This window comes from Nyctereutes procyonoides, unplaced genomic scaffold (genome assembly GCF_905146905.1).
Source record: "Nyctereutes procyonoides isolate TBG_1078 unplaced genomic scaffold, NYPRO_anot_genome, whole genome shotgun sequence".
NCBI classification, from domain to species: Eukaryota; Metazoa; Chordata; class Mammalia; order Carnivora; family Canidae; genus Nyctereutes; species Nyctereutes procyonoides.
The window spans coordinates 17,220,716-17,234,161 of record NW_026575142.1 but is presented as its reverse complement, the minus strand read 5'-3'; the positions used below and the strand labels follow the sequence as shown (position 1 = coordinate 17,234,161).

The following is a 13,446-nucleotide window of genomic DNA, read 5'->3' as shown; positions in this document are numbered from 1 at the left end:
GGATGGTTACCATTTCTATAGAGATGTTCAAACAAGATTTCATTTAAAATTTTGAGATACGCCTATCAGCACATCATGTTACTGTCATTTTTCCCCTCATAACCATGCCAAGGCAATATCATTTAAAAAAAATTCTTACCTAATTCTGGGGTCTAATGCTAGTCCCCTTGGATTTGATATATTCTTACTAATCAGCACAGTCCTGTGGCTACCATCCAGTTTTGATACTTCAATTGTTTCCAGTGCATAGTCTGTCCAGTAAAGATTGCGACCTACCCAATCTACCACAATACTTTCCGTCATAGTGACACCACTGTTAAGTATCTAAAGATAAAAGTGAACAAAAAGTGAATTCTAAAGACAGTTAATAAATGCAAATCTTGAAATTATATGAAAATCTAAAATAAGACAACTAAACTTGTCCTATGATTGCTTGTGAGCCTTAGAAAATTTTGTCTTCCATGTAGCTAACCACCAAATCAACAGTGGGGCAATATACTACATTTTGTAGAATTGAATACTCTAGGATACCTCTACTGTTGGATTCGTGTATAGTTTCATTTGGTATCAAAGTTTTTGCATTTAAACAAAAGCTCCATCTGTTCACTAAATTGACAACTCTGTGAAACTTTATAATGTTCACGTGCCAAAATAATATCTTTATTAATTAAATGCCAACAATTACAAAATAAAATCCTAAGGGTCAGAAGAAACAGAAGCATCAAGGGGCAAGAAACTGAAACTGTGGGAGATGGACTGAGATACATAACTAAATTAGAGCTAAGAAAAAGCAACCCTTTAACTCCACTGCATTTTCCTATGCTCTCGTCCACTATAGAAAAAAAATTGTGAAGTCTCGTATCATGTGACCAGGAATTCAGAATCATGGATCCTTCAGAGGCCACATTCTTATCTGAAACACCTATATATTGGGAGTTATGAATGTCCAGGCCACCTGGGTGCAACATGACCCAGAGGGGAATACGTGAGCTACCCAGGATGAGGTAGGACCTGCTCTCACTGGTGAGTAAGAGTAACAGACCCAAGACAGGGGGACTAGTCAAGCCAAAGATCAGGAGAAATGTACTTACGACTCTTCTGTCTGTTCCATTTTGAAAAGCACTCCAGATTTTACCCTGACTTCCATCAGACCAAAAGACACGACCACTGATTGAATCAAAATCAAGAGCTACAATGTGAGAACCATTCCGGACAACTGAATAGATATTGTGAAACTGGGAGGTGATATTGTCAGCAACGATCTGGTTCTGACTTGCCACAAGTAGCAAAAGACTTTCAGATGCTGTTCAAGGACAAAATGCAAAAATGTCAATGAATCTGGGAGAAACCACAATTAAGACATCTCTTAAGTATTTGATAACAATACTTTTGATAATAGAAGGAAGATGTAACTCCAAGCTCTAGTCTTAGGGAAAACAAACAAAAGTCCTTATAAAAATTACTTATTCATTTCATGTTTATCTTAATAGCTGATTTTCATGAGTATTTAAAATGTGCTTTTTCCAAAATATCTTCCTTCTTTGAATTATACTCCAGTGTTTGTGTCAATATCTGAAGCAAAACCACTTCCATATTTCAAGTTACTACCTGTTGTTTTTGTACTTTTGAATTTTGCTTATCTTCCTTCCTAGAATTTTGCATATCTTGTTTCCTAATAGAAGGAATTAAGTCTTAGATATTTTTGTTTTGTCTGAGGCATGGAGCTGTGGCAGAGACTTCTATTTCTCTATCCATATTTCCCCTTCACTTCCATTTTAGTAATAACTGATGCCAAGCTTTAGCATGGCACACAGCTTTTATCCCCAATTTTATCCCTTGGGCTATCTACCATCCAGACTCTGACTTGATAAAATAAAAAGTTTGTGTTACCTTTCTTTATTTGGTCACTTTGAAGCAGCCAAATCAATATCTTTTTTTTTTTTAGCCAAATCAATATCTTAATGCATAGTACAATCACTTTCACATCATAGAAAATGAATATTGGTTGAATTGAATTGATTAAGCACTATATAAAGATGCTTAAATATGATATAGAAATGATTTTTAAATAAAACACAAACCATTGATATTATTTTCAATAATATAAAATCATTTACCTATTTATGCTTTAACCTCTATTTTCCAAAATATGCCCAGATCATTATGGGTATTAACTTATTTAATCCGCATAATACACTGAGGTTAAGAAGGTTACATAACCCATCCAGGATTCAAGTCCATTTGACTCTAACATTGTCAAATGCCTGCATGCAACATTTGATCTTAAACCCTGGTGTGTGCTATTAACACTGGCTGGAGTAGTTCAAGTTCAGCCATTACCTGTAACTTTGCAAGTCCTTCTGTCAGCATCTAACGTGTATTCTTTATCACACCAGCACCGGAAAGAACCTCTCATATTATAACAATGCTGGCTACAAAAGCCTGGAACATCACATTCATCTATGTCTTCACAGGTCTTAGAATCATTGGCAAGGAGGTATCCTGATGGACACAGGCATTGAGCTCCAAAGGGCCCCTGAACACACTGATGAGTACAACCACCATTGGAATCTGAGCAGCTATCCTGGTCTAGAAGAAAGAAAACCACAGAGAAGGAAAGTCAGGATCTTTGAGTTTTTGGTTCACTCTGTTATAATAATATTCTCAAACAGTCTAATGCCATCTTCAATGTACTACCCAGGTAAGAGCTAAGAGCAGCATTCACTTGGATGAGCTCCACAGCCTAGTCATTGTCCACTCTAATTTGCTTAAGGATTTACTACTGTCCTTCACAATCACTGGACTTAAACCACTTTCTTCACTAAAACCCTCTATTATAACACCATTTAGTACAGTGAGAGAAACTTGGGGAAATCTTGCCGGCACCAAGAAACAATTGTCATTGATAAAGCATGCAAAGAGACCTAAATCACTTCCCACTTGCTTCCCGACATTCTTTTACCTAAACAGAAATGAGACATAAGACTTCGACATTCGAGAGCAAGGGCTGGAAGATCTATGAAAGTGAATAAATGGAAAGGGAAAGGCAATTGGAACATTAGATGGCACAGATCCACCAGCATGCCACCATTCCTTCCTCAGGGCCTCAATAGCAATACCTGAAGCCACTCAAAGTCTATGCATATGCCTGGGATGCAAATGCCTTCTATTGCCATGTATACTCTTAACTTATTTTTCAGAGTCATGATATGAAATATCTCCAGAGGGGGAAGTAAGTCAAAATGATTAGAATATTTTCAGCCCAAACATAACCCATATAAAATCATAAGAATCTAAAACATTTTGCAATCATACCTGGCTGGGGTTCATCTGAGAGTGAGCATTGATTAAAGAGGAAAGAAAGAAAGGACAGCAATTAGGATTACATGCCAATCACAGGATTTTAATCACAGCAAACATAAATCCCCGGACTTCATTTGTTTTGTGGCAAGTTCTGATTGAAATTAGAAAATATTAAAGTTAGAAAAACTTAGGACCACGATAAAAAAAAAAATAACTTGATAAGCTAATGGCCTCATTTAGTCTCACTTTTCTAAAAAATAAGCAAATACACAGAACCAAGTGCAAAGGATTTAATGAGAAATATCATCAAGTGGTGATTTATTTGAATTCCATGATGCTTATCCCTACACAGGTTTGAACTCACAGAGGAACCAAAAACCCTTCTTTAAAGCTACATAGTAACTGTGACAATGGTGATGCACAGCAGGTCACTGTGTGCTCAGAATGAATTTATGGCCATTAAACTGTGGTCAGGAAACTTACTGCAAAGTGGGGATTCATCTGTCCCATTGGGGCAGTCAGAGATGCCATCACACACTGCACTCAGATTCACACAGATGCTATAGCCGGGGCAAAGCCACTGCCAACTGGGACAGTGAAAGGCCTGAGTAGGGCAGTCCTTCTCATCACTCATATCCCTGCAGTCATTGTCCCCATCACAGAGCCAATCTCTGTAGATGCAGTTTCCATTGTCACATAGGAAGTGAGATGGAGGGCAGGTCCTAGGGGCACAGCCATGATGCTCATCAGATCCAAAGATGCAGTCTTGGTGCCCATCACACTCCCAGCTCTTCGGGATGCAAACACCATCTGCTTGGCACTGAAATTCATCTGGGTGACACATACCAGGAGGCCTAGTTGCTAAGAGAAATGCAAAGAGGAGATGGGCTTGTGAATGCAATTCATAATCCCTTTTATATAATTCCTATATTCAGAGGAAATTATTTTGGATCAAGGTTTATGAGAATGGTTATGACAAATTTAATATGAAATCTAAAATGAGATAGGGTTCTCAGACATGTGGTAAACAGAAATCTTTATATGTGTCTGATAAGTCTCTGAATCCAAAAAAAATTCTGTTTCCTGTGTTCTTAATGTTCATTCAACTACAGATTAAATAAAATTTATCTACCTCTTTATGAAATAATTACCAGTGCATTTCAAGAGAGCCAAACAGCCATTAATTTTTACTTTGAAATCATGTATTTGATATCATATATTTGGATGTTATTAATTTTCCCTCAAGCAAACTATATCCAATGAAACCAGCACACATTAAAGTAAACAATTGGTGACAGTATATCCTTACTTCTTCTATTCATCGAGCAATCCTTGAGAGATAAGAGTTGCTTCCCTATCTCACAAGAGTAAACCCAAGCCTCCTCCCAGGACCTTGTAAGGCAACAGCAAGTCAGTGGCAATTGGCAGTTTAACCACAAATCATCACAGAATTCCATGTTTTCAATGTGAAACAGGAAAATCAGTGATTAAGAATTTCTGGATGTTGTACACATCTAAAAATATTGAGCACTTTATTTAACTTTTCTTTTTATCCATAGATTTAAACACTTTCTGATGGGGGAGGAAAATTAATAAAAACCTACTTATTATGGTCCAAAACACCATTATTCTAACAAATGATCAACTTTCTGACAATTCTTTACAAGTCTAAAATCCATTTAACACAAAAAATGAGCAATAAGAGAGCCTGTCCACTATAGGTCTCCAGCCCATGGAGATCATAGATTCATCAGATTTATATTCCGTGAAGTCCTCCTTGAATCCTGTGACTAAAATGAATTTCTTTTCTGTAAACCTCAACCGAATTTTATCTATATCATTTCTAAAGCCCTTGCAACTGTGTTCTTTGCTTCAGTTATCTCTTATATAATTTCTCCTACCCTAATTTTAGGCACATCTTAGCAGATATTCAACAAATAGCTAAAAATGAATTCATTCAAGTCAGTTTCAAATACCACTTCACACCATATCTATACCATGATTTGATCTATTGAGATTTAAAAGAAACCATTATGATATCTTTATGTATAGGAAACCTCAAAAACTTGAAACCTACTAATTTGGGATGTCCTAGGAAAAATTAATAGTGAAAACAAAAATATCTAAGAAATATTTAACCTACCCAAGGGACTTTTGGAAGCTGCCTATTTATACAACCACTTGATTTACAAATTATAAGTCATTATTTGGAAATACCTACTTAACATAACTGTATGTTCAATACCGCATTCCTTTGATAATAGTTTGTAATTCAGGCTATCATCCCCCTAGTTGATCTGAATTAGAGAAAACGGTGGTAATGTCAATGCTGGTAAAACTGAAATATGCAGGGGCGCCTGGGTGGCACAGTCAGTCATCGGACTCTTGATTTCAGCTCAGGTCAAGGTCTCAGGTTCCTGAGATCCAGCCCCTGCCACAGGCTCCTTGCTCAGTGGGGAGTATGCTTTTCCCTCTGCCTCACCCACTGCTTGTGCTCTCTCCCTCTCTCTCTCTAAAATAAATAAATAAAATCTTCTAAGAAAAATGAAACATGCAAATATATGGTACTTACAACAGTCTAGCTCATCAGATTGATCACTGCAGTCAAAAACACCATCACAATGATATATGCTACTAATACACCGATCCTCACTGGCACATTTGAATTGAGAAGCAGTGCAATTAATTACTAAGAATGAAAAAAAAAAAGCATTACAAATTAGCTCAAGGATAAAACTACTAAACACTGAGATTATTTTTAAACACCATCAATAAAAATAAGGCAATCCACTTACCACAACCAGCTTCATCAGATCCATCAACACAGTCCTTGTCCCCATCACAGACAAAAGATAGGTCAATACATCGATGATCAGGACAACGAAATTGACTAGGTAGGCATGTCTCTGTAAATTCTAATATCATTCAAAAATAAAACCAAGTAACAGTTTATTTCTTGTTCAGTGTGTACAAGAGCCAAACTGCAAAACACTAAGGAGATACACAAGTTATCTCATTTGTACATGCATGCAAAATTCCTTCAAATCAGTCACATTGCCAAAGTCAGCCCAGCAAGAGCACACAAAGCCAGGACAGTTTTTGGAAAGAGGAATAAAAAGATACAGGTCAGAGTCAGAATCTGCGATTATACTTTGAAAACCAGACTACACTTTCAAAGTGAGCATTATGAGCTTGGACTGGACTACACCTCATGAATACTACTGAGTCTGTGACTCAACACCAAAGCCAAGCAATGGAGCCCAACTAGGCAGCATGGTTGGCGTGACCCACATGCCTAGCAGCAGCTATATACAGACAGATCATAACTGCATTTAATCCAAAGTCTCAGCAGAACAATTAATCTAGAAACCAGGGTCCCACCTTGTTGAAGAAACATAGCCTTAGAGTCAGATGTGCTGGTCGCTCCATCCACAACATGAAGCTGTATTAAATATAGACTCACAGAATGTGAAGGCTAAAGGAGGTCTTAAAGTCCATCTGCTACAGAGGAAAGTGACTTTCCTACTCATGCAACAAAGATGAGACCTTAGTCCAGGGAACTCTGCCTTAAACTATTATTGCAGACACAGAAACAAACAATAACCTAAAGGAAATCAGAACTAGGAGGATGAAAAGCAGGCAGACAAGACACTACTTGTGAAATTTAAATTTTTCGTGCCTCTGTATTTTATTCCCTTTTCACCTCTATGAAACGAAAAAGAAAAACCAATAGACAAATGCCTGGATCGTTTATATGATTTAGAAAAAAAGGAATTTGCCTTAAATATGCGAAAAGCTAGTGGAGGAGACAGTGCTTGTTCTGCATCCATAGAACTCCGTGCTCAAGCAGACTGTAAGCTTCTTACATCTTTGCTCTCACAGCCTATTGATTCAGATATTGACAGATGGAATGGATGTGACTACGATATAACGAAAATTGTGTGAGCCTTCAAGGAAAATGTACAAGGCCTACTAATTGTTCAACTCCATTCACTAGGCTGACCAGCCAAGAGAAATCCATTCCAAACTTACGGCAGTTCTTTTCATCAGATCCATCCGCACAATCATTATCTGTGTCGCAGAGCCAGCTCCTGGGGATACACAGATGATTATCACAGGTGAAGAAGGATGCAGGGCAGGAAGTGGGTGCTTGGGAGGGACAGTTCTGCTCATCACTGCCATCCACACAGTCAGACTGCTTGTCACATTTCCAGTGTGCAGGGATGCACTCCCCGTGGCCACAGGTGAACGCTGAAGGTGCACAGGTATTATCTACAACAGAAATAAACTGGTCATGAAGACAGTTGCTTTTACAGCCTGTTAAATGAGTCCTGACCTTGGGAAGCCCCTGTTCTTCTTTTTCAAGGGAAGCAATATACAAAATAAGAAGAAATGTGCAAGTCATTCTCATTATCACTCTCATCATTACTAGTGGACATTTCTTCAGCAATTATCAGATACCAGGCATTTTTCTAAGTGCTTCACATATTTTTTTCTCAATCCTCACAAGAATATTTTGAAGTATGTAGAATTATCTGCATTTTATAGATGAGGAATCTGAGGCTTTGAGACTTCAGGAATCTGCCCCATATTCAATCTCCAGTTGGTGTGATCTGAGGCCCATTCCTTACTTCTAAGCTACTTCTTTTAATCACAATTTCACACTTAAACAGAAACCTTGAATAATGTGTCTTTTGAAAAATGCAAATTGATAAAATATTCAGGCAAAAATGTGTAGCTTAGAAATAGGAAGATAATAGGCAAAGAAAATTTTTTGAATTTCAGAAAAGTACAAGTGGGCACTTTTATTTTCAAATCTGACACTCTTCTTTCTCTCCAAAAAGACAGGTTATTATTACTATTGGTCTCACCTTGACAGAGATTTCTTAGATTTCAATTGTCCTTTACCTATTTTTTCTATTTTAATGGAATCCTTTTGTTTTCTGCAATAGCATTCATTAGGCCCCAGACTTTATACACTAGATTACCATTGAAAGAAAAATGTAAATATTAAGACCACCATTTCACCCCTATTTTACTCCAAAGTGGGGGAAAGGGACCATAGCAAATGGATTTTCAAATGCAATTATTCCAAGTACCTATCCTGAAATACTATTCTCTCAGATACTAAAGATTATAACCTATTTGACTTTTTTGAGGTGCTTGCCAAGAAGTAATGATTGCATTGATGATCAAAATAGTCAATGTCAGGGGAAAAAAATTGTTAGTGAATATAATCCAAATCAATGGTAGAAATCATTTGTAACATTATCTATTAATGATATTTATTATCTAGCTTCCTAAAGCTTTGGGTTACATATTAAAAATCTGAAATTCTGAAAGAATTTCTCCCATAGAGATAACCCAGCCTTAAAAAAAAAAAAAAAGGCCTATCTCTCTCTGTTGTACTCATTGCAGAAAGTATCTCCTGTGTATAAGCTACTTACTCATTTTGCCACATAGGTGCTCATCACTGTTATCATGACAGTCATCTACTCCATCACAGCGGTAGTTACTTGGCACACATCTGCCGTTGCTACAAGGAAAAGAAAGGGAGCCACACTGCTCCATGGGTGGTTCATGGAATGGGTCTTCCTGGCATGTCAAGTGATTAGAAGTCAAATTCATTCCATAGGGGCAACCACACACACGCTGGAAATTTGGCACTGGGAAGCAAAAGTGGCTGCAGTCACCGTTTGGATGTGTGGGTCGATTACAGTAGTTAGAACCTGAAAAAGCAATACCCAGAGCTAGTGAGTTATGAACATTTCCACTGGGTTGATCACAGATTTAGTTTGCCAAGGAAAACAAATAGGAAAGAACAATGTTCAGACCCAATGCTACAAAATGGCTTCTTTCTAAAAATCAACATGCTAAATATAACATTCAGTTTAAACACAGAAAAAGTCCTAAGATGTGTTTTTCTCAACCATACTTTTAGGATTAACAGAGTTGAGCAGAGAAAATATATTAAGTTTTATATTATTTAAATCTCTGGGTTGTAGAAATATATAACAATCAGGAGCTATACTAAATCTTAAGTACTAACGAGAAAAGAAAAGAAGCCACCATGTTAAATAAATATAAACATATGATAGAACGTGGCAATCCCACTTACCAATCTGAGTGTTGGCATCATATGACTTAACGTGCATTATATTAGTGATACCACTTCGAATAACCCTCATGTCTCCACCATCTGTTTTCCTGACTCGAACGATAGCACCCAGTCTCCAGTCAGTAAAAAACACATGGTCTAAGAAGAAACACCAGTTATTAGTATTTTCATCATAGTTCACTTGTGAATTACTTTGGGAAATGCAATAGACTTGTAACACTTCTCGCAAATGTGAGAAGATTCTCCCTTAAATATCTGTAATACGCTTCTGTAATCATTTTCTGTGACTTGTTACTCTCTAGGAATGACTCTTTACAAGGCTATATATTTAATGATACCAGGGTTCCAGTTCAGGCAGGTGTGCATGGAGGATTGTGATGGTATTTGATAGCAATTATATTTAGACTTCCACAGGGAAAAATAAAATTTTGGATTATTCAATAGAGCATTAGATGTACCTCATATGACTGACTCCTTGTCTCAAAAGGACTAAACTTCTGAGTGCTTACAGGCAAATACTTAACTGTGAGAGGGCTCTTTTTTGGGTAAAATTAAGGAAATAGACTAAATCTTTAAGCTCCCTTCCAGATCAATCATTCTATATATCCTATGTCTTAACTGAGGACACTATTTTTTTTAACACTCTATTTTTTTACAAGATTTATTTATTTATTTATTCATTCATTCACAAGAAACACAGAGAGAGGCAGAGACACAGGCAGAGGGAGAAGCAGGCTCCCTGCCAGGAGCCGACATGGGACTCGATCCCACGTCTCCAGGATGACACCCTGGGCTGAAGGCAGTGCTAAACTGCTGAGCCACCAGGGCTGCCCACATTAAACTTTAATAGGAAGCTGTTGAGAAGGGAAAGTACAGATCTAATGCAAGAAGGAATTTTCACTGTAGCTGTGGGGATCAAAAAATCATCCACAGAAGTATGCCTATCCCTACACCTGTAGTTATATTCCATGAAGTTCAAAATAGTAAGATAGGCATTGTAAGATTCTAAACCTCAAAAACTTAGTCATGCTCACTTTACACTAGCTACTGAAGCAGGGAAGTAAACATACACATTTTGAATAGAATCAGTGAATTTTTCTCTTAAAGGACATTTTAACTAAAATCCTCAGCTAACCAAAAAATGCCTAAAATGCCACAAATTTTATCATTAGACCAGTTTTCCTTATCTGTGACCTAATCAATGACTAATGAGTCACTGACTTACTAAATCTTATCTCGCCTGAGTCCCACCACTCACGAAGGTATCTTACTATACTTAAATAGATAAGAAGTTCAATAAACCTTTCACTCCCATGTGGTGCACAGATAGCCAAGCAGATCTAGTCTTTCATTGAAAAGAATGATGATTTCTATGTTGTTGTGCAATCAGAGAATTTTCCATAAGAAATTCACATTGAGGGGAGTGCTGGGAGAAACTTATTATTATTATTTGTAGAACACTGTGTTGCTATCATGAGTATGCACTAAACTTATTTTCATACTGACAAAAAAAAGGTATTGAAACTGCATTTTTATTCAATCTCAAAGCATTTCTTCAAGAGTAGTGAAAATTTAACGTTCTTATAATATTCTGATATAACAGCAAATGGTTGTCTGACATCATTAATGAAAAGGGAGTGAATAAATGGGAAGGCATAAAGAGGAAGGGATGAGTATTTATAATTGATTCATCTCATCAAAAATCTTACTCTTTCAAGAGCATTTTTTAAATATTTTTAAATACCATGGACTCCACCACAGATAAACAGACAGCAGGATAGAACATGCATATTTACTAGCTATTCATTCCACACTATATGTGGGGGAGAAAGTCTTTGATTTACCGTCAGTGTCTAGTCTTTAAAAGCACCTGGCTTTTAGAAAGTAGAAAGTTTCAGCCAGGGACACAACTGGCATATGGGCAGGGCCTTTGGGGAATCACAAAAATGGCATTTCTCTAACAGGAATAATCATGGTTTGTCAAACAGAACCAGGACAGACTTTGTCTCTCACACCCTCTTGGCCTGGCACTTCTGTGTAATGCACACCATCATTCACAGAAATCTTAATTTCAAGACAAAACTAACCATCTATTTCACAGTGCCAAACTACATTCTTATTCCCAGCAATTCAACTCAAAATACCACAGCTGCACTCAAGACAAGACCTGATACATGTGATCACTATGGCTGTAGTTTCCCAAAATTCCATGCCCCCAGAAATGCTACTAATACTAGTAGCATTAAACTATTGGAAAGGCTGATGAAGAAAAACAAGTACATCTTGCTATTTTTCACAAGCCATATTCTAACATTTCTATATAACAATGTGTCAGTTACCCAACATGTGTCTAAAAAGCTTCAGAGCTATTCAGTGACTATGCAGTTGATAAATATGTGTAATAGCTTTTCCACAAGGATTTTGAGGAGGTTCTTATAGAGCAGCAGCAATACAGTACAACTTACCACGAATGCTCTTGTTGTTTTATTCTTAAAAATGACAAAAGCAGTAGTTTGCTATTTCTTTGTGGGATATTTATGTAATAGAGTACTTGGGGAGTAAAATTTTATAATACATGTAATCTATAAAATGCTATAAGTTGTCAATTATTATCAAAGAGCATCTAAAAATTTACTCTAAAAATGAAATGTTCAGTCAAAAAAATCAAATGTTTCATCTATTAGCACCATTTTCCTTTTTTGTATCCTTAAGTAACCAACTTTTCTGGAAGTGTGAGATTACCAAATGAGGATGAGTCTACTGTTAACAATTTGCGAAGTATAAAAACAACACACACGTTCATTGCTTCAAAGCATACCTTCAAAGACAGTAAGTCCAAATGGATGTGTCATCTGTTGTATATGGCCCAGGTTTCTTCTGTCTAAACCATCAAAGGTGCTGTGCTCAATTTTATCAAAAAAGGCATCTATCCAGTACAACCGTAAAGCCCTAAAATGATAAAACACTTAGTTATCTGTTATCTAGAAACTAGTAATGTACCCTTTACACTGAGAGCATTCATAAATGGTATGTTCATTTGAAACATTTATTGAACAAAATTTTTAAAAATTAAATTATATTCATTGGAAATGTAATAGTTTTATGCTCCCCCCCAAAGATACAGTACTTTCATGAAACTATTTCTAATTAATTATCTTAGAACTCTTAAAATGTTGTTATCTTCAAGTTAGATATTTTATTTTTCTCCTGGTTAAGTCCACAAGTTAAGAAAATCACGTTCAAAAGGCAAAATACATTTCTTTCGTCTCTCCTATAAACTGCATTTCACATCTGTAAGCCTTTTTATACTATTACCTTTTCTTATGTTCCAAGATAGATCATTAATTTCCTGAGAACTCTATTTACACACTTTAAAATTCTCCCAGAATTTATATATGCAAATATGCATTTGTTGATTAATTGACACTAAAGATTTCCTATCCTTAAGATGCCCTCTATGAAAATTACACATGACCTGAACTTCATCAAATTCCTATCCTACTTCTAATGGGATTTGGGTCTGCCTTCTACCTCCTCTATCAATTTCCACAGAATATTCATGAATGCATTAGTTTTCATCCAGGCAGAAGTTGGAGAACTATGTTTGTGTTTTTTGTGTTCTTGTATCATTCTATATTTTTCTCCCAGATATAGGGAAATAAAATATCTTAGTGCAAGTAGTACCAGTTTCCTTATTCCATCATAATGTTTCATAAGTGTTCCATAGTAAGCGGGAACTCAGTAATTTGGGATGATTCCTACTTACCCCCAATCAATGGCCAACCCATTGGGCCACCCAAGAGTAGTGTTTACTATAGGCAAAAGGTTAGACCCATCACTCCACGCTCTCATAATTTTAGCAGGACGGAACCAATCAGTGAAGAATATGTACCTAAAAAAAGAAAAAAGAGGTAATAAATCAAACATGTTAACACTAGAACAAATTAGATAACTTGGAGAGATTTAGCACAAACTCAGGTTCTCCAGAGACTTGCTACAACTAATTTCATTTTCTGTATATGTTA

The 13,446-nt window shown here is 36.5% G+C and overlaps 1 protein-coding gene across 2 annotated transcripts in view; it reads right to left on the bottom strand.

The window, feature by feature from the left end:
• LRP2 (LDL receptor related protein 2) overlaps positions 1 to 13,446 on the bottom strand; it is a 196,404-nt gene that overhangs the window by 94,055 nt on the left and 88,903 nt on the right. For both annotated transcript variants that reach the window (XM_055307717.1, XM_055307718.1), the window contains exons 18-28: positions 13,188 to 13,313; positions 12,240 to 12,370; positions 9,422 to 9,559; positions 8,751 to 9,032; positions 7,336 to 7,575; positions 6,099 to 6,218; positions 5,876 to 5,992; positions 3,787 to 4,164; positions 2,341 to 2,589; positions 1,092 to 1,303; positions 140 to 324 (exon numbers count right to left, since the gene is read on the bottom strand). In XM_055307717.1, the coding sequence (XP_055163692.1) occupies positions 140 to 324; positions 1,092 to 1,303; positions 2,341 to 2,589; positions 3,787 to 4,164; positions 5,876 to 5,992; positions 6,099 to 6,218; positions 7,336 to 7,575; positions 8,751 to 9,032; positions 9,422 to 9,559; positions 12,240 to 12,370; positions 13,188 to 13,313 (2,178 nt within the window). The remainder of the gene's footprint in view (positions 1 to 139; positions 325 to 1,091; positions 1,304 to 2,340; positions 2,590 to 3,786; positions 4,165 to 5,875; positions 5,993 to 6,098; positions 6,219 to 7,335; positions 7,576 to 8,750; positions 9,033 to 9,421; positions 9,560 to 12,239; positions 12,371 to 13,187; positions 13,314 to 13,446) is intronic.